The 21,979-nt window shown below is 46.8% G+C and overlaps 1 protein-coding gene across 1 annotated transcript in view; it reads left to right on the top strand.

Annotated features, from left to right (window-relative positions):
* LOC125760309 (ATP-binding cassette sub-family C member 2-like) overlaps nucleotides 1–17,578 on the top strand; it is a 41,724-nt gene extending 24,146 nt beyond the window's left edge. Inside the window, exons 4-6 of the mRNA XM_049420190.1 lie at nucleotides 14,736–14,939; nucleotides 16,713–16,859; nucleotides 17,558–17,578. Coding sequence (XP_049276147.1) covers nucleotides 14,736–14,939; nucleotides 16,713–16,859; nucleotides 17,558–17,578 — 372 coding nt within the window. The remainder of the gene's footprint in view (nucleotides 1–14,735; nucleotides 14,940–16,712; nucleotides 16,860–17,557) is intronic.
* Nucleotides 17,579–21,979: the final 4,401 nt, after the last annotated feature.

The following is a 21,979-nucleotide window of genomic DNA, read 5'->3' as shown; positions in this document are numbered from 1 at the left end:
AATCTTACTTTTGTTAGCTAACGTGAAAATAATGGTGCTTCATCGGAGCATCGAAGGCACTGTTCCGACGACCAAGCGCCTGCAGTTTGTATAGTTCTTTTAAAACACGTTTGCTTGATGCTACTACGTTGTGTTCATCTCTCTCGGCTTTTAGACAGACTGCCAGCTAGAAGCGGCGATACAGAAGAAACATTGCGCATTCTCACTGCACTGAGTTCTCGCGCACGATCGTGGGCCAGCTCGTTGAGGTATGGGAAGCCCTCGCGGACGTTCTTCCCCATGTCCGGAGGCTCCGGAGGGGCAGGAAGGGGCTCAGCAGAACGACCCACTTCTGACATTTAATGAAGTCACTAAGCATTACCAACTTGGCAGGAAAGTCTATCCTCTTCCTCACCCGAAGCTCAGCGGAGCTCAGTCAGCTACTCTGAGAATGTTGCAGAGGGGGTCTTTCCCGTCTCGGGGCATCCTCAGTAAGACGTACTCAGACGTTGACCCTGGTTGCCCCGACTGCAGCGAAACCTTTTGTTCCATGGCTCACATGCTCTGGCGATGTCCCGCGTTGCCTAAGACCCTTCACTCCAGCGAAGCCGAATGGGAGGAGGCCATCAGAAGCACGGCACTCCGAAAGCAAGCCCAGGCTATACAGAGGGCCCACAAAAGGGCGGAGCGTCACGGCGTTCTGTCCTCTACGCGGGCGCGGCCCGCGGTTACAACGGCCTCCCGTTAGGGGGTCCTGTCAGTAACTCCTCAGGATCCAATAAAGTTCGTTATCTGTCTGTCTCACTGCACTGAAGCATCCTAGACGATGGCTGGCAGCACAGGTATACTTGACGTCCATTACAACGTAGAGACGCCGGCTAGCCCGTCAGCTATTTACGAGCACAAACACGTATTCTGTCACAGATTGACGAATCGTTTTAACTTACCGAACAAGTTTCGGGCGGCCACGCGCCTCGGAAATGTGGCGAGCAACAGCGGGCCGACAAGGAGACCAGTACAAGAGAACGTCGGACTAGATGCACGGTCTACGGCGGGTGATGTCAATGGTTATACGACACTTATCCACGTCACTGCAAAGCAAACACGATCGGCCATGCGCGGCTTCCATGGCTGGATTGTGTCTCTCACACACGGCGCCCGATCATCGTGCCCGTGTTCTCTTTAGACCCACACCAGCGTCATAACTCGGCAACTGGAGACGTTATGAACAGTGCGTGAATGGCACTTGTGTGAATGAACATGGCGTGCTCTAATGCCGAGAGTACATAGCTAGTAGCGTGCATTATAAGCAAAACACACAAGAAATGATTTAATACACACAAGCAAGTTGCTACTGTCAACATAGAGGGTGTTTTTTTTTTCGAAAATACAGGTTTTTTTTTAAATAAAATTTCTATCACAGTCAGGATCCTGTCGTTTTCGCTCATGAGCTCTATGACGAGGCGGAATACATTTCCGTAGGTAAAATGACACTGACGCAACTAATTTACAAACGTTTGTTAATTAACGTTTTAACTACTGACTTGAGGGCACTTCTTTATATTAGAAAGGTGCAGTGCGGGGAAATTTATGGCGTACCCGCTTTTTATTTAAATTCGCAAAAGTTGCGTGGCATCAGAGATATTCGTCATCGAATTTTAAGGGAGATATGGAAACTTACGGCGCCCGCCGCGCACGAAACGCGGCCTCTCTGTTACGTCAGACCGAACTACCCATGACAATGAAGCGACGAAATTTGAGTGAAGGCGCGACGAAGCGGAATCTGGTCAGAAAAACCGGCAAGCATTCTGAAATACAGAAGTGGACAGCTCATTGTTTGAGTGCGATGTGTAGCGCTTGTCTGTTTCTTTCCTAAACTACAAACAGGCGCTATTACTATGTGGCATGTGTGCAAGAAGATGCGCCGCAGTAGCTGCTCCCGAGTTTTATGCTTCCCAGGCAAAGAGAAGGTTGATATTGCGGCTTTCTTGCGCGCAGCTCCAAAGAAACAGATAAACACCAAACACCACGGGCAACGGTAAGGTGATGCGGCGGCACAAGTAAGATGACTTGTCACTTTTCACGAAAAGATACTGCCGCGACGCACCTTTGTTCAAATTTGAATTGACTTTATTTCTTCTGTCATTTCTTTGTCACGGGAAGTTCCGGTCTAACCTAAGATACTGGCCGCCTCTCGTGCACGCCAGCGCAATCAATTTCGACATCGCCTTTAAGATTCGGTGATGACTCTCTCCATTTACGTGTAACTTTTGTGATTCCTAAAACTTATGCCATCTCCCACTCAAGGGAACCATGACGGGATGCGAAGCAGAATTGGGGGCGCACAACAATTTTCCGTTACGTTCACTCGGCGTTTCCGTTAGTGTGTGAGCTTTGTATTTTGTGTTTGTGTTATCATTACGCTGTGTTTGTGCGTTGCTTTCCGTTAGCGTCGAGTGAACGAGTGGCGCCGAGTGGACGTTAGAACTCATCGGAACGGGAGCGAAGCGAGAATGACGGAAGCCGACCGAGCGCACGCACTTATATACACATGAAATGGGGTAGGGAGAGGAGAGAGTGGGTTACAGGCTGTATTTGGCTGCGGCGCGGCTGCATTACGTGGGAGGAGAGGCTGCGCCGCGGGTGCAGCGCGGGGGAGGAGAGGAGAGAAGGCGACCGAACACCTGCATAAAGGCGGAGAGTGGGAGAGAGAGTAAATGCATGCGCAGTGGAGCGTGGACGCCACCTCCGGTGACGGACACAGCCCCGAGCAACAGCTGCTTCGTATCTAAATAATGGATATGCCATAAATTGTCATGCACTACAAGTTCTAGTATAAACACCTGCCCTCAATCAATAATAATAAAGATAATTGAGATGTTTTTGTTAATTAGTTGCTACAGGGTCCTTTAAGCCGCTGTGAAGCATTTCCCCCTCGACGTGGAGTTCGTGTGCGAAAACGACAGGAACCTTACTGTCCTAGGATTTTTGTTCATCTCCGGGGCCAGATTGCACATCATATCGAGCCTTGTGCAATCTTGGTGAGGCCGCGCGGGGAGAAGTGCTGCCACTGTACTACAAATCTTGGCAAGAATGCAACGTTCCTGACGAATGGTAGGCAAGCCAATTTGTACCACTCCTGATGCAAGGCAAGTCCCCGCTTGAACTTGCCTCGTACCGCCCTCTTGCATTGGCCAGCTGCGTGGGAAAGATAATGGAACAAATGATCTATGGGCGCCTGTAGTGGTATGTTGAACATTACAATGTCTATCCGAACTCCATGGCTGGTTTCCGACGTGACCGTTCATGCATAGACAGTTTTTTTGATGTCGTTACATATGTTAAACAGCAGAGGTCACGTAAGCGACTATCTGCAGCATTGGTGTTGGATGTGAAAGGCGCAGATGATAGTGTTCAGCACAAGGCCATTCTCGATGCACTTGAGGTGGTTGGTCTTTGGGGTCGAGTTTTTTGGTGAATTGCTAGCTACCTGGCCGTAAGAGCATTATTTGTGTCGAACAACGACGAGCCGACCACACGACGCTATACCTGCCGAGGCGTTGCTCAAGGCCGAGAACTAAGCCCCACACTGTTCAATCGCACCCTCATTAAACTTGTCGAATACCTGCCAAGTACGATCAAGATGTCCATATACGCAAACGACATATGAGTCTAGACGTCTGCTGTTACACTACCGCAAATACGTGGGGAACTGCAAATTTGACCTCAGCAAACACGGCCTCAAGCTATCCCCGCAAAATGTGCATTAGTGACGTTCACGCGCTAACCAATGACACCCTATGCCATTCCTATTGACATGCAGGCGATTTTTTATGCGTGAATCAACACATTTTTGGGCATAATTATTGACAGAAACGTCATTTGGAGCCCGCGCGTGACGTGCGCCCTCAAATCGAGGGATATGAGCTGCTCGCTTTGAACCGACAGATTGCCAGGAAGGTGTCTGACGAGAACCACGAGAGGTGCCTACTCGATGGTGTGGATGCGCTCATGAAGACGAGACGTAGGCTTACCTCCAGAGGTACCAAGGATGGGCTGGGAAAGGTGGTGGCCTTCTTTCAACAGAATCAGCTGCGTCTGCTCCTGTCAGACAAGCAAGGAGGGTTCGTGGTGATTGCCCAGAATGAGTACCACAGGAGAGCGAAAGAAGCACTCACTAAGAACTTCATGCCAGTGAGTTCCAGTGAGACCAGAGTGAAGGGCAAGGCGACGGCTTTGTGCAAGGACTTGAAATTGAACATGTTCGCGAGTGCTATCGTTGATGCTAAGTGTAGTGCCCTGAATGTGTTTTTTACGGCAAAGACACATAAGTTGAATGTGCCTTTCAGGTCTGTTGTAAGTGAGAGCGGAACTTGGCAGAATGTCCTGAGCAAGTACTTACAGAAACACTTAAGTGCGCTGCAGGTTGAAGACCCCTTCGTAACTAAGAACTCTTATGAAGTAGTGAAGCTTCTTGAAGCAAAAGTGTCGCTAGGATTCCTCTTTTCCGTTGACGTTGAGGATTTATTTTATTCTGTGCCGCATGAGGATCTTTTTGTCGCGGTTAAGGATGCCATAGAAGAGTGTGGTGTGGTTGACTTTCAAAATTCTTGTGGTTTACCTGTAGCTTACTTTCAGTGTGTTCTTGAATTTTATCTTAGTTCAACATTCATCTCATTTGAGGGCAAATTTTACCGTCAGAAGAAAGGGATCTGTATTGGATCATGCGCAGCCCCAGTCCTTTGTAATCTGTTCTTAACTTTTGTAGACCGTGCTCTTCAACAATGCTTCAATGGGTGTCAGTTGGGCTTGTTGGTTCATGATCTTAAGGGTTGAATCGCGCAAACGAGACAGGGACTAAAAGAAGAGACGACAACACACAGAGCGCAAACTACCAACAAAAGTTTATTTCCTGAGCACACAGATTTTTATGCACCACTCTTGCGCCACTGGTGAGTACCAGGTGAGCAACGACCCCGTAGGTAACCAGTCATACGCGTTAGACATTCTTTCTCGTTTTAAAGATAGCTTTAAGCCCCTAACTCTCACGCATGAAATGCCTGATAACAATGTGATCAAGTTCCTTGACATCATGTTCACCTTCCACACAGATCATTTCTGTTGGCGCTATCAACCTCGATGTAATAAACCGGTCCTGCCATACAACTCGGCACACTCCAAATTAGTAAAAAGTAAAAATTGTAAAGCTTTGCTTTCATAATGCTCTATCAAAGTCATGCGAGCATGAAGTTGCGGTTAGTTTTGAGCACCAGTCCGACCGGCTATCTGAAGCAGGTTATCCATTAAGTTTGGAATCCTCTGTAGCTCTAGCTTTGCTCAGAAAGCATCGCCAGACGCCCTCAACTGAGGAGCCCTCAAAAACTAACGCGGAAAAAGTTGCCGTCATACCGTACTTCCACAAGATTTCACACAATTTGAAAAAAGTGGCGGAACGTTCCAAAGTAAAAGTAGTTTTTTCAGCCCCGCGCAAACTCCTGAGCCTATGCCACCGCAATAATAGCAATATGAAATCTAATGCATGTACTAAGAAACACAGTCAGCTATGTTCCTTGCAAGAGTAATGTTGTGTATCGAATTCCAATTTCGTGTGGTAAGATATATATAGGTCAAACCGGAAGGTGTATTAATGACAGACTTAGAGAACATAACAACAATGTAAAAAATGGACGTGACGGATGGCTTGCGATTCACTGCAAGACATGTGGGTGCGAACCTGTGTTCAGCGCATGTACAGTTGTCGCATTGCAGAACGATAAATTGACGAGAGAAATAATCGAGGCTGAGAGCATTGTTAGATTAGGTCCCGAATGCGTCAGCACGCAGTCTGTTAACTTATCTCGCAAAGAGCTCGCGTTTCTAAGAAGTTGATTGTTGTACTCACCTGCTGGCGCAAGAGTGGTGCATAAAAAACTGTGTGCTCAGGAAATAAACTTTTGTTGGTAGTTTGAGCTCTGTGTGTTGTCGTCTCTTCTTTTAGTCCCTGTCTCATTTGCGACATTCAACCCTTAAAGGGGTCATGAACCACTTTTCCAAGTAATAATCTAATGACCTTAGTATCAGAGTTTACTGCCTCCCGAATCGATTGCCGCAAAAATTTCTCAAATCCGTGAAGAATCAGCGGAGTTACGGGGGTTTGGCGCACGCTCCCAGCGCTTTCTCTCTTTTCTCGTGCCGACGAGCGCACTCGAAGCTAGACAGGGAGGGATGACACGGGGGAAAGAAGTTACGTCAGTGCGCGTCATGAAACGCGATCGCTCTCCCGCTGTGATTCGCTTGCGCGAGTGCGGCTACCGTGTACTGAGGAGTGCGGCGCTGACAAGTGGCGGCACCCCGCGGCAAGAAGCGCATCTGATCCGAACGCCGCTCTCGATTTACGTCGGCTATCGGCCAATAAGCATGCTATGTCTCTTGAGACGTAAACTGCCAGACGCCCCGCCCACCGACGAGAGTGAGAACCGGCCTCTGTTTGAAAAGAGGGCGCCTGGGGAAACGGCAACTTCGCGCTCCGCTTGTGGCCTTTACGCGGCGCGCACGACTGTAGTATTTGGCAGAGCAGTTCATAGCCGTGCCAGCTTTCCGCAGGATGTGTTTTTTCAACAAGCCCAAGGGGTGCTTCATGACCCCTTTAAGACTTCAATGGGATGGGGGTGCAAAAAGTATTTCGGTACGTGGACGATTACCTCATTTGTGTTGACAAAATAACAGATTTGACGTACCCTGAATGTGTTGGTAGAATCTTGGACATCTTTCAGCAGAAAGGGAAGGCTTTAGTTTTCACTCACAAGCTGCCGGTACGGGGTTCGTTGCAGTTTTTAGACATTAGAATTACGCTGGAACGTGGTCATGTCTGCTGGGAGTACGCTCCGCGGGCCCAGAAAGAGTTATTGCCCTATTGTTCGGCTCACTCAAAGACGGTCAAAAAGGCTGTAGCTAAACTTTGTTTGGGGTCCGCATTAACGAAATCCCGTCCTCGCTCAGTGCTGTCTAGCTTTAATAAGCATGTAAGCCGGTTGTTGTCGGCTGGCTACTCATGTGCAGGAATTTTGTCGGTTGCTGAGGCCCTGTTGCGAAAAACCAAGCGAGCTATGTGCGGAAATGTAAGCACCCCAGAAAAGAGCACAGTCAAGCCTGTTGTGGTGCCGTACGTACATAAGGTTGCGCACCATGTGAAAAAGGTGGCGAGCCGTCATAAGGTGCCAATAGTGTTTCCGCTCCGAACAAGCTTGTTCAGTTGTGCTCGCGTGTTTTTCGTGATGGGAAGAAACGGGGATGCCAGAACAAACACGGTAGGAAGTTTGTTAACTGTTGTACGGGCGTTATATATGAAATCCCTTTGACCTGCGGCAAGGCGTATATAGGCCAGATTGGTCGGTGTATTAATGGCCGGGCGGGGGAGCATTTACGGGCTATTAAGAGTGGGGGTACTAATGTTGCTGAGCATTGCGCGAGTTGCGATGCATGTGAGCCGAAACTGGATGAGGTAAAAATTCTGGGCAGAGGTAGGGATAAGATGGCACGGGAGCTACTGGAAGCGATTCATATCAGGAAGATAGGGGGTAGGTGTGTTGGTGTCACATCGCTGAAGCTTTGGAAGGCAGAAACAGAATTTCTTGATTATTTTTACTGATGTGATTACGTGGTTTGACAATGCATTTGATTTTTGCGCATGTGTGTATTCTTCATATATTTGCTGGCGAAGCCGCATATAAAGTTAGATGAAAGTAGCGCCCGTCCTGTCTATCTCGTCTTGTGAATTGTCTCCTTTTTGCGCTCAAAGTTTCTCATCAGCGTGCGTGAAGAAGCGCCTGGCGACAATCGCCCAGTTGTTCAAGCTCCCGGGTGGGAAAGCCTGGGGTATATCTGTAGACGCAATGTTAGAACTGTGCAGAATACTTTTTCTCGAGCTTCTGAGATACAGTCGGCCTGTACTAACCAACACTTTCAAGATAAATCTTCGCGCTCTGCCGGGTGCACAAGCTCAGGCGCCCAGGATGTGCCGTGGTGTACCCGAATGTGCGCCAACAGAGGCGACTGTCGCCATCGGCAAGGACCAACCGATACAAACACACATTGCGGTAGGAGCCTTGAGAGCTCCCATCAGGCGTTTTGCTCGAGCTCATAACCACCACCTTGCAGTACTGCCCTCAGAAATCCCGCTAGCATCACACTCCGCAACTATCTCTAGCTTCTGTCATGCTTCAGCCACGCATCCAAACCATCAATTCCCCCTTGGTGTTTGATTCGTCCTGCAGTGCACCTCAGTGTATTAGGAATCAGGAAAAAAATCAAGTGTTGTCATTGCCTGTCCTGAAACGGCTATCTGAGCTATCAAAATTAGCAAAGCGAACCATAGTTCAGTCAAGCTTATCCCGCGCATTACTGAAATCTTGCACTCATACATTGGAGAGCAGTGCCAGTGCTCAAGTGCAACGCCTTACAGAAGCTGGGTACCCTATGCCCATCTGTGAACAGTGGCTGAAAGCCTGCTGCTGAAGTTGAAGAAGCCCGTCAATTCCGATGCCAAAACCACAGCGAAAGAAAAGAATGTAGCCGTGATCCGATATTGCCACATGATTTCCCACAACCAAAAAAGGCGGGTAAATGCGCGGGTGTCCACGTTGTTTTTTCCGTGCCTCAGAAATTGTCCAGATTATGCAAGGCAGTAAGCGCTGATGAGCCTCTTCCCCGTTGCTCAAAGCAACACCGCCTGCCATATGTGGATTGCGTGGATGACGTAGTGTACTGCATTCCGCTGATCTGCGGGAGAAGACACATAGGCCAGACGGGCCTTAACGAGAGACTCAAGGAGCGCCACTACAACGTGACTAGACTGATGCCGGGTCACTTAGCCTTGCACTGCCGTGACTCAGTCCACACTTTGATCGGACATCCGTGGTGCGCAGATGCCGGAATAAAATTGCACGTGAAACTATTCATGCTCGAGAAATTGACAGAGCGGTTTTGTCGTGTGTTAGCGCTCCTTCTATTTTGCTAACTGAAAAAGAACAACAATTTTTAGCTTTAGATAGGAAGTGAATGCTCGATCTGGAAGCGGGTCACGTGTTGACTTACATGGTTTTGGAAGGTTTTTTTTTTTTTTGTTGTTCCTTCAGTTCTTTTTGGTGTCATCTTGTTGATATCGATGGGATCTCCCATACATATGCAAGCCGAACCAAAATAAACTGTTAGTTGAACTCAGCAATGTCCCATTTTCTGCCTGGTCTTCGTGTCTCTTGTTCGTGCTGTTATACCTGCGAAGTTATGCATGAGAAGTACACCGGCCACGTAAATAGTTACACCGACGGCTGAACGACCATCCGGCGTTCGTCCGGAGCAGTGGTTGTCCCAGCGAGACGTGTAACCTTAAGCTTTAAGAGAGACCACCCAACATCGACGGCTGCGGAACATGCAGCTCTTCGCGCTGCGCCTTGTGTTGTCAACCGCGAACTACCGCAGCGATGGTCGACTTTCAGCGACTCCAAAGCAGCCCTACAATCTCTTGTATCAGCTCTGCGACATGGACCGTACGAGCCACTGGTATTCGATATTATACACCTCATTCATGCGTAATCTGAGAAAGAACACCAAGTGACATTTCAATGGTTGCCAAGTCACTGCGGCGTGATAGACAACGAACATACTCATAATACTGCTCGGTCAGTTTTTCAAGGCGATAAGAAAGAGGCTGTACCCCTTCAAGGTCTGATGTTGCTACCATGCTTCGAATTATCGCAAATTATATTAGGCCCTCCACAGTGAATACAAGTTGCCAGAACTACCGCCAACACCACTTGAACGCCTTGCTACAGTTTCAAATACCACCCGGACTCCGCCAAAGAGAGTCCATTCTGCTAAGCCGATTATGGCTAACAGTGGCTTTTACAAAGTCCTTTTCGTTTGGCATAGGGATGGCCGACAACGCTCTTTGCGACGTCTGCGGTACCGAGGATACTTTGCAGCATATCTTCTCCGACTGTCCTCTCTACGGTGAGCAGAGATGATCACTCGCAATCGCTCTCGCTCGCCTTGAGAACAGACCGATGTCGCTAGTAACTATCCTCAAGTGTCGTCCGGAAAATTCATCGAGAATTCAAGCAACCAAGACTTTGTTAAAATTTCTAAGAACAACAGCTTGCACGAGCGGCTGTAGACTCATAATGATGCCGTATACTGCGCACGACTGCCGCTCTGTTTTGTGACGTAATGTGTGTGTGCTCCCCCTCTCTTTCTTGCTTTCTTTACTCTTCCTTCTATCACCCGCATTCCTTTCTCGTGTGCGGGGTAGCAAGGTCAACTGGTTGACGTCTTTGCTTTTCCTCCCTGTCTTGTTTTCCTTCTTTAAAAAAAAAACAATGTAATTTTTTTAAAAAGCACCCTGTATAGCTCAATCACGGACACAAGAAAGAAGTTGGACGCCCTCCTTTTTAGAATGAATATTTACCAACTACCTCGGCTCTCTGTTATTCAGTATAGCTCGAAACTTTAAATTATGTTGTCCTGATTTCATGTTGCGGTGCACAATGTTTCTTCTGTTCTCACAAGCAGTAACACTGCACAAATGTCACTGACCTGCAAGGCATTCATCGAACGGATTTTGTAGGACAGTCGTTTCGGTCTGTGATTGCACCTTAGCACGATTTTACTGAGCATTACAAATTCTGCATCCGTTGCATGGTACGTGGCTACGTGCGCGTTCTGCGTACTTTAGTTCAGACACCCTGGCTACAACAACCGCCTGGAGAACACTGCTGAGCTCGCTATGTGGAGCAAAGAATGGATGTAGTCGAAAACCTGCAGTCCACCGCGCTTGGGTACGACACCCACGGAAGCGCGCACGCCGCCGTCACCGCCCCTAGAGCGTACTAGAACTACCGTCGCCACACAATACGCCGGGCCGCGTGACCTTAGCAATGCCGCAATTATGCCCGCTGCATTTGGCCGCTAAGACGTCATTTTCTTCACACTTTTCTCCTATCACGCGGGCTGGGCAGGCCTTCTTCTTAGTTTTTTTTTCCTTTTCTCCGTGACAAGAACAATATTTTATTCGCTCTATATTTGGAATGAACACCAGACATAAATCTACAGTGGGTAGTGCGACTTCGTCTAGCGCTCTTGGTCTCATAGTATACATCAAGAGAAGAGAAAAACAACACGCGAATCCATACATCTTAACTTCTGAATACCAACTTCGTGCGTTTTTATTTTTTTTTATTTATTCATATTTACCGTAATCTCTCTATAGTTTAAGCGCGCAGCAGGTCGGCATGAAGGTATAGACCGTGGAGCCAAACCATGAAGCTCAAATAACTAGAAGAATAAGGATGGGGTGGGGCAGACATTCTGCAATCAGGAATGGTAGTTTGCCGTTATCCCTCAAAAGAAAGTTATATGACAGCTGCATTTTACCTGTACTTACCTACGGAGCAAAAATCTGGAGGCGTTCGAAGAGGGTTCACCTAAAACCGAGGACAATGCAGCGAGCCATGGAAAGAAAAAAATGATAGGTGTAACCTTAAGGGATACGAAGAGAGCAAAGTGGGTTAGGGGAACAAACGGCGGTTGAGAACATCTTGGACAATATCCACAAGAAATAGTCATACAGGACATCTAGCGCCAAGGTAAGGTAAGCTAAGGTCATTGAGCGTAACAGACTGCATTCCAAGAGAAGGCTTTGCACGTGAAGGGGAGACAGAAAAGTTAGGTGGGCAGATGATATTAAGTTTGCGGGGATAACGTGGCCGCAGCAAGCACTGTACAGGTTTGTTTGGCGAAACTTGGGAGATGTCTTTGCCTTGCAGTGGGCGTACGCAGGCTGGTGATGAGTATGATGAAGACTGAACGCGTCGAAGCGCAGACCTGTAGACACTGACAATGTCTATTGTCAGAGCTTTTCTTTTTTTTGGTGTCCAGGTAGCGAGTTATATTGAAACGCGAACGAAAAAGCCGACTCAAAAGATCCCAGGCATCTTTTTTCTGTCAAGTCGTCTGTCCCTTTTTTTTTTCCTTTCGTCCGTGATTTTTCACCCCTACAGCTTGTCATGTGTCATGAATTACCCCAAAGGTCTATTCTGGCACGTTACGATGGGTTAATACAGTTAAAACTCGATCTAACGAAACCCCATATTACGAATTTCACTACCTAACAAAGAAATTTCCATTCCCCGGCAGGTACGCATAGAGTTCAATGTGGACGAAAATGCAGAGATTTCTTTCCAGTTCTTACACGGACCACTTTTCTTTGGACGTGCGCTGTAACACTATTGCGTCAAAACATCTAGCCAAACTATTCACGGCACTAGTTTTATTTTGACCAACTGCACGGCGCAGTCGGTAGCGCTTTTACCTTTCAAATGGCGCTGGGCATTCGTGGTTTGTTGTGATTGCTTAAGTTATGTAACGATTAACGAGACAAGTGGCACTGATCGTCTCCTTGGAAATTAATTGTTCTGCCTGCTCGCACATTAACTGTATTCGTTCTCCCTGTCGGTGAATATCTGCAGCTTGTCGAAGCTTCACTTGACGGTCTACCTCGCCTGTGTCGCCCGGTCATGAAAGGAATGTATGGTCTGGCTGCTCTCACAGACTTTTCGCACAGGAAGGCGTGTATTAGTGGCAATTTGAGGGTACCATCAGAGGAAACATTCTCGTATTTTAGATGGAAGAAATTTCTACTTGACTAAGATCACTTCGGAAACGCGTCCTCATAGAGATTGTCATTAGATTGCGAGATAGAAATTCATTCCGAGCGGTCGATTGTATAATTATTTTGCAGTGTTTGAATTAACATTATCAGACGCGCCTGTCTACACCGAGTTTTGAGTGCATGGAAGCTACACTGGGCCGTTGTGCTAGGGACAAATAATCCCGAAATAAATGGACAGTCACAGTTATCGAGGCCGAGCGCGCAATCAGGTAATAGAAAGCCATAGTCCTACAGCTCTTGGATTTTAAAGTGTATAGACCCAAAGTAGACACTTATATAGAGAAGATTAGGTATATTGCACATTTCTAAAGTCAAGGGTATCACAAAATGTCGTCTCATCGGGAAGAATTCCGGCAAACAACAGAAACAAAGTCTGTAAAAGTAGCCCGGGGTGGGCCTCGCAACTCAAAGAATGAGCTCCCCTATGTGCAAAGTCGCTTATGCACAGAAGTGCAGAAACTTCGATTTGAAACGAAGAGGACCCGGTTTCCGCGCGGACCGCACGTAATGTAGTCAATATTGCCTAACTCGTTGCGTTTGCCTTATTTACTGAGGAAGACGCTGCCGTCTAGGAGCCGCAACACCATCTACTGAATTCTTTTTCACTTAGTCAAGCGTTTCTACTATTTTTCCAAATTTGAAATGTCTAGCAAAAGTTATTTCCCGCCTATTCAAATAGCGTTGCATAGCAGCATTCACATTTCGAATCTTTAGCTACACGTTTCTATTGAATACATAAAGGATAGAAAGTTATTGCAGTCTCAAGGGCGAAAGAACGATAGATTCTAGAACTGTTTCCGAATAAATCCTATAAAGGATTCGTGCGGCCGTTTTCTACAAGAGTACCAATTTCTGAAGGTGTACCCCAGGAAAATAACCTCTCTTTGAAACCTTGCAATTACCCAATGGTAATTAATGCCTGACATCAGGCACCCTATACAGAAATTTATTACTACTCAACAGTCTCGTCACTCTTGCAACAATGCGCGGTGCTGTGATATCAAACTCTTGAAAGAAAAATGGTTAGCGCAGAGCGCGCGTAGCGTTCATAGTCCAACCTTCTATGAAACAACTCGCTCCTGGTTTATCCTTTCCAGCTCGTCGCGCAGAGCTTTTTACGCAGAAATTTCGCGTACGTTCCTAGAAGTACGAAACAACTCAACGTAGCACAAAGCGGCTCCGCTCATTGAAATCAACCGGTTCTTTTGAACGAATCACCGGTTCACAGATCTCTAACCTGTGTTATACACATAGCGTGGTTATTTGGCGGTGACAAAACGGTGTATGCGTTAGTCTGGCAGCCGTATTATTGGTATTTTGACTTTAGTGGGTAACCTTTATTAGTCTCCATTCGTAAAAGTGCTGTGTTTTAATTTTATCCAACGTTTAATAAAACGCCTCCGATACTCTATAAGAAGGCAGAAGACTAGTAATTCCATGGGCAAATATTGGTAACGTTCATTACTGAAACTTTTCTGTGTTTACGAGGTACTAAAACGTGAAATAAGTGTTATGCGAATATTTCATTTACACAGACAGACAGACAGACAGACAGACAGACAGACAGACAGACAGACAGACAGACAGACAGACAGACAGATAGATAGATAGATAGATAGATAGATAGATAGATAGATAGATAGATAGATAGATAGATAGATAGATAGATAGATAGACAGACAGACAGACAGACAGACAGACAGACAGACAGACAGACAGACAGACAGACAGACAGACAGACAGACAGACAGACAGACAGACAGACAGATAGATAGATAGATAGATAGATAGATAGATAGATAGATAGATAGATAGATAGATAGATAGATAGATAGATAGATAGATAGATAGATAGATAGATAGATAGATAGATAGATAGATAGATAGATAGATAGATAGATAGATAGATAGATAGATAGATAGATAAAAAGACAGAAAAAACAACCAAAGTGCATGAGGTTTAAAAAATGAAAACGCAAGTTAAACGAAACGTGGATGCTGCAGTACATCAAGGTGTTCTCATTCTGCGCAGCGGGAGAGCCTGAAAAAGCGTGATGAACGACTGAAGCGAATGCTGGAGCTCTTGAACTCAATACGCACCGTCAAGATGTACGCGTGGGAACGTAATCACGCCAAGGTTCTAGAAGCACTCAGGGCCGACGAGCTGCGTTGTGTCTTGAAGGTTGACATCATCAGCGGAGTTCTCGAGGCATTTACCGGCGCTGCTGGCTCTCTGGTAAGTTTAACTGCTTTAACAGGAACAAAATTCATCGCTCATTTTGTCTGTTCTGCAAATCACTCTTTCATTACCGTTCTGTCAAACGATTCTCCTGCTTTATTCATTCATGGCGAGGGTCTCGTTCCGGCAGATTTGATGTCTTCAGGTAGTATGCGAGAGCTTATTGGTCAGCTCTCCGCTCGTTACAGGATCACATGCTATGTGACGCCAGCTGGCAAAGAGAGAGTGTTCCACACTCGCCGTCATGGCAACGAGCGGCGCTAACACTCCCAGGGTTTACATGTACATAAATACCCAAAAAGTAAACGATGGGACGACCACCGCAATAGCTTCATTGGTAAGAGCATCGGGCGCATAATCCGAAGGTTCCAAGTTCATACTCTGCCGGCGGCAAGTTGTCTTGTCGTCCACTTTACTTCCTTCAGAATTACTACAATACACTTAAAACAGTACAATTAACGTCCTCTATACTTTTCTCGGCTTCATTATCTGCTGGTTTTCATTAACTTTGTCTCAAACATAGTAACGAGACCTCAAAATTCTCTTCCGTCTTGCATTGAGTGAGAGTCTTACACTCATTAAGTGAGAGTCTTACACTCAATGACAGTTTACGTATCATCTGCTGCGACGCCAGGTGCGTCCGTTACAGTGGTCTGCCCCCCAACGCATCGCTGCTTCCGTTGTAAAGCTGAGTCAGAGGAGCGTGACGTTGCGTCTACTTCGCTTCGCCGACGTTTTGCGGCCGATTTGGACGAGTTTTGGCAAGACGCGCTTATCAACAAAACGCGACCTCTATGCAATTTCCTGCACTGGCACGGGACGCTGCATCTGTGCGCAGCGGTGCGTGTACGACACTTTGTTAAACTGTCAAATACAGCCTGTAAAAGCGCAACGTCACAGCAAACCAAGAGACCTAGTGGTCTTCAGCCTCTTTCAAAAACAAAGGCACCGCTCGAATGCTTTGCACCGCACCCCACAACCCACGCTGCGTGAAGAACGAAACTGAAAATGACGAAAAAGACCCGTAGGCAGCTCGCTGAAATCCAATTCGATGCCTGTACTTCCCATCATTCCCATGGTGGTTGAACAATCGCAGTGCCAAATTCCCCTCTAGTTTTATGTTATGAAACTCTATGGTTGCTCAGTTGGTAGAGCATCGGACGCGTTATTCGAAGGTCGCAGGTTCGGTCCCTGCCCGCGGCAAGCTATCTTTTCGTCCACTTTTCTTTCTTCACATTTACCTTACATTTACTAGTAAAAACATCCCCTATGCTTTCCTTGGCATCATTGTCTGTTAGTGCTCATTAAATTGTGTATAACAAAGAAAACGAGCCCTTGAAATTAACACTTCTTTCCTTCTATGGTTAAAAGGAGATTGCCGCTTCCTTGCGGTATCTTTTCTCGCCCGAGCCACGAACTCATAATCATACGTTGTTTCGCTGGGAACTTGTCTGCTCTTTCGACACGTCTGACGCAAATGTGACAGAGCCAAACCTGCAATCAAGCGATCTAGCATAAGAATGAAATGTATTTTTGTTTTCTATGTAATGTCTAAAATTATATGAGAATGTTGCAATCTCTGTAAACTCACACGAAACTGTCTGGAAAAGAATGCCGATAAACTGAAACTGAATGGGCCATCCTCCTCTGCAACATGTCGAAAAATCACAACAGCCATCAGTATTTTAAACGCGACTTGGAAGTTGCTTTCATTTGCCGTGGCGACCGGTCAGAAAATATTAAGGCTCTCTTCTGTTCTCTCCTTTTCAGCTAACAATACTTATGTATGCCACTCTATGGCTAATACAACCTGCAAGAATGCTGAGTGCTTCAGAATCCTTCTCCAGCGTCTACCTTCTGTCCCTCGTTGAAGCTTTCCTGAACAGCCTCCCTCTTCTCATGATCATGACTAACAGGGTACGTACTGCTTGACTTGGGTGCACCCCTCCACGCACAGTATAAATAGATTTGCATACTCTTATAAGCTGTTCAACCGAATTTCGCGGTCTCAAGAGGGAATAGTGACACCTTCGTTAAAAAATGTGGAACGCCACGGCTAGATACAAATTATTGATAGCAAAACGGATAGTTATTTTGCTTTTCCTGAGTTTTTAAATAAGACCTCCGGTATCCCTTGCAGTTAGACAAAGCGAATCGCTTCACGAGAGCGTCCATAACCTCACCGGCTGTTGGAACACCGTTTCTGTTTGAGTCCGTGTCGCCCTCTTTTCACAAATTTTCCGCGTCGGCAACACGTCCAAAAAGGCCCTCATCATCCAGCGGTGTAGCAAAACAGGTGCAGTGGAAAGTAGTGCCTGCAGAAACGTAGGACTGTTTTTTGCTGCTATTGCGACACTTGCGCGTTTTTACTGCAACGTGACAGCGAATGAAAGCCGCAGCTGCGTGCTATTTGTAGCTCGCGAGTGTTTCATCGCACGCTAGCACCGACGTTAACACCTGCTTCAAAGGTACGGCCCATGAAAATGGGGACGTCGGCTTATTGGTATCAAATCGTGAAACAGTCTAGACATTCGGACAAATCAGCGCGCATGAAGGGACGCGCACGCAGAGCTGCCTGTGTGTTTCTCTATATGCGCCTGAGTTTGTCCATCTAGACTGTTCGCGCTGCAAAGTGAGACCACGTAAATTCTGTGCTGCTTGATTGCGCCGTGTGCGCATACACCCGATAACAACGCCCCGCGTGCGAGGCCTGCCGCACGCTGCTCCCTCTGCCTGCACGCTTCCCTCTGCTCAAGCAGAGGGTAGCGCCTCGCCCATCTTTCGTCAGGTGAAAGAGCATGAAGGGGCGCCGGGGGGGAGGGGGGGTGAATGGGGGCGGCGCCGCTTCAGCAGCAACTGCGAACTTCGCTCGTAAGGGCGCGGTCGCGAGCGCTATCTCGACAGACATCAGGAAACTGCTCGTGAACTTCCTGCGCTCACAACGCTTCGCGTTTAGAGGACTGACAGCATGAAAAGTTATTCGGTTCCTAGAGCGGCAGTATTCTTTTAAGCTAGCGTCTTATTGGGTTACACAAGATCCGAAAGAGTTAGTTGCTAGGCTTACTTCGTATAACATTTTAATTTCTTGCTATTGCCTTCATTGCTTCGCCCTTGCGGCGCAATTCTGACATTTTTTTTTTATAAAACACGACGAGAAGAAACGATTGTCACCTCAAAAATGCGCCGGGCTCACGCACTTGGAGAACGCAAAGAAGAAATGCAGGGAATACACTCGGAAAAAGCGAAGCAGCTAGGGAGATACTAAAACGAAGCACTTCCACTGTAGATATCCTGACGCTCAGAGTGCGAGCGTTACAGGCACGACTCGTTCAGTGCTTGGCAAGTACTCAAGCACAACTTTATGGAGCCTCAAACTTTGCAGTTATGCCTAATTTATCAAAAATGCTTGAAGTTGTGCCTAGTCTCCATGGAACTGGAAAGTCAACTGCAATAAAGTGTTTGTTCCCTATGCGCAGATGTCATTCGCCATGAGTCGCGTGGTGAGGCTTTGTTGCGCTGAGGAGTCTGGGAAGGACGAAGAAGAGGCGCCAGTAAGGAAAAACCTGCAGGCAGGTACAGTGACCTTGTTTTGTATTAAGGCATCTACAATATCATTACTTCTCTACTGACCAAAGCTATCGTAGAAAACTGGGCAGGTTTTTCCTGTGGTTGTACGCGTGTAGGGCAGCCTCATGTAAAAGCTTTTAGTATTTGCCTAAAACTGACAACGTCACCAAAAAAAAGAGCAGCCTTGAGAGGGGACGTGATACACAGTGCGCAGAGATAGCAATGTATATTTCAGATGTTTTGATGACACATTTATATATAACTTTTGGATGTCTCACTGAAATTTTCAACAGTGCAGTAAAACTAGTTGCTGGACGAGCCAGTTGGCAGGCCGTCGGTTAGTGACCGTGATGGTCGGTGTACAATATTAGTTGAGGACGAGGCAGCAAGGACACTATTAGGTGAGGAAGAGAAAGGGTTAGGGTGGCGGCTGAAGATTAATAACGACTCCACGCTTCATATTCTTAACGTGCGGAGAAATCTCGTATATCACATGCATGATGGGTACGGTGTCTGAAGTTTTCAAGCGACTAGCCACTCGACGTCGGATGTACTTCGAAGCCGACTTGTGACTGACTTAGACTTAAATGGCGATTAATCGCAGCTGAAGCGAAATTTATTGACTTAGCATCAATGACTAGCGGCAACGTAAGTGGGAAGAATGACTGCACCTTTTAGGCGTCTGACGTTCATTTTATAGTGGAGCTGCTATACGCAAATTTCAAGCGGATCGCTGCGTACGTAGAGAAAAACCCCAGAGCCCACTAAGGCGGCAGTGGTGTATTTTGAATGAATTGGAACCACAACAGCCCTCTTTAGAGTGGAAGAAGAAAGTAGAGCACTATAAAGTAAAACACTGGCGCAATGAATAAATTAATAGGAGAGAAAAAGTTCCTTTGCAGGGCTGGATTTGAACCCTACCCGCACGCTCCAAAAGCGAATGTCTTCCCTACTGGGCCACACGCCCTTTTTTCTTCTTATTTCCGGTTGTACGTCAGACAAAGGGCGAAAGCACTGAAGAATCACTTAGAGTTTCTAAATGTCGCTGAAGCAGGGCTCGGCAAAGATAGTTCAATCAATCAATCAATCAATCAATCAATCAATCAATCAATCAATCAGGGTTTTATTTCCGCATCAAAGACACTCAGTGAAGCTTGGTGGGTACAGACAAAAAGCCGCAAATTATGCTTAACCGGGTCTACGCCCTCGGGTTTGGCAAACGCGCACATCACTATAATATAAAAGAAGAAAAGTACAAAAAGTAGATACTGTTTCAAATACAATAAGCCTTTGAAGTTGTACCGCCATAAGATACAAGAAACGCGCCCAAAAGTACTTGAGATACAGATGCAAGATACTACCGCAATTATTCTATCCGATACGATACTTTTCAATTGTATTGATGCAGTAGCATATTTGTTTTGTAGATCTATATAATGCAGCACGAAATGACTATGCACAAAAATGTTTTTATGAACATTTCTTCACTGCGAACAACTTTGTTTCATTTCAGGGAGAATTATGATACAATCTCAAAAGTTTTGTATTTCTCGCTCACACCATAGGCGTTCCATGAGATCTGAACGTGACAGCGCCGTCAGTCGTTTTTGCTTGTCGCTCTTGTGATTGATGGGAGTTGCTGCTCTTTGTGCCTAATCAGCTAGCGGATTGCCATCTAACTGCAAAAACTTCAATTAAAAGGCATCCACACGATGCCGCAAATATTGGTGTGAACCTTTACATGGCCATAAAGGTGCCATTTACGCAATACAGGATCACGGGACATGTGTACAGTAGCAACAACGCTGGTACCGAGCCCCGCCAAAGTGGTGTAGTGGTTATGACAGTTGACTGCTGACCCGAAGTTCGCGAGATCGAATCCTGGCTGCGGCGGCTGCATTTTCGATCGAGGCGAAAATGCTGAGGCCCGTGTACTTAGATTTAGGTGCACGCTAAAGAACTCCAGGTGGTCGAACTTTTCGGAGCCTTCCACTACGGCGTATCCTGGTTTTGGGACGTTAAACCCCACATATTATTATTAACGCTGCTACCGGCATTTTTGTGACACGTCGTGACATGACAGCAACGTAGAGGACATCACACGGCAATGACATTTCATATTATACTTATCTCCTGGTGTAAAGACTTCGTCAGCGTCATACTCGCCAACGTGCAATCTTTTGACAATTTTATTTCCGTAGAGAACAGGTTCTGCCCAGAAAACTCTCAGACGTATTGCATAGTTGCACAAAGCGTCGTAGAACACCTCCTCTATTGACAATATTGACATCTCTCGCCCACAACTTCGTCTTTTCTCTCAATTTTAATACTTTCCTGTCCTCTCTTCCCTTCTGTTTACTTCACGTTTTCCTGGCGGCAAGGGTTAGCCTTGTGTATATGCCCTTCCTTGGGCATTATATATTAGGTTATAGTGGTCATGTACAGCCGGTGTCTGTACTTTTATAACGTGCCGCAGCGTCCCCTCGTTGGGCTCGGTGGTGGGCGGCTGCCATGGAGGCCGAAAATTGTCATGCACTTAGGAGCTATAAGGCCTTTCCCAAACTTCCTGATCGCCCCCTTGCAAAGAGATGGCGCACCGAAGAAACCCACAACATCTATGCTCAGCCGAAAGTTTCGCTCGTTTCCATGTAAGCCACTACACAGATCCTCAGAAGGCCGTCAGAACCCTTTCCCCATTTACGATTGCCAAGTTCCTTGCTGATACAATAGGACCTGGCTATAAGGCCACCAAAATGATTAGCGGTGACTTGTTGCTTGAAGTACGAGACAGTGCACAGTACGGAAAGCTGATAAACCTTGTGGCATTAGGCGCTGTTCCGATCACAGTGATCCCTCATCGGTCAAAGAACACCGTTCGAGGAGTGATCTCCGATGATGACCTTCTAAACTTGAGTGAAGGGCTTCTCGAAGGATGGAAGGAGCAGAACGTAACTCAGCTGCAAAGAATTAAGATCAAACGCAAGAACAAAGAAATTTTGACAAAATTTTTGATGATCACTTTTGCTTACTCTCCGGCCAGATTCTCTTGAAACTGGGTATAAAAAACGAGGAACAGGCCCTACATCCCCAATCCACGTAGGTGTTTTAAGTGCCAACGTTTCAGCCATGGTTCGCAGAGTAGCAGAGTCCGACTGACCTGTGCCAAGTGTGGAAAGCACGAACACTCCTCCGACATCTGCGACAGTCCGCTCCACTGTCCGAACTGTGAAGGTGACCACACGGCGTACTCTAGAGCCTGTCCTACACGGAAAAAGGAAAAAGATATAGTCGCACTAAAATACAAAGAAAATATCTCATTCAGGGAAGCACGAAGGCGGTGTTCACCTTTGCATGGCTCATTCTATGCTCATGCGGCGCGTCGGAGGGCAGCGCCGCAGCGGCCTTCGCCACAAGCCCAGCTCGCGCACAGCGAGCTGACGGCTGTGGCTTCCGCCTCCGTGGTGAAGGCA

This window comes from Rhipicephalus sanguineus, chromosome 10 (genome assembly GCF_013339695.2).
Source record: "Rhipicephalus sanguineus isolate Rsan-2018 chromosome 10, BIME_Rsan_1.4, whole genome shotgun sequence".
Taxonomy (NCBI): Eukaryota; Metazoa; Arthropoda; class Arachnida; order Ixodida; family Ixodidae; genus Rhipicephalus; species Rhipicephalus sanguineus.
Note: the sequence above shows the minus strand (reverse complement) of the source record. Positions and strands in the feature narration are given on the sequence as shown.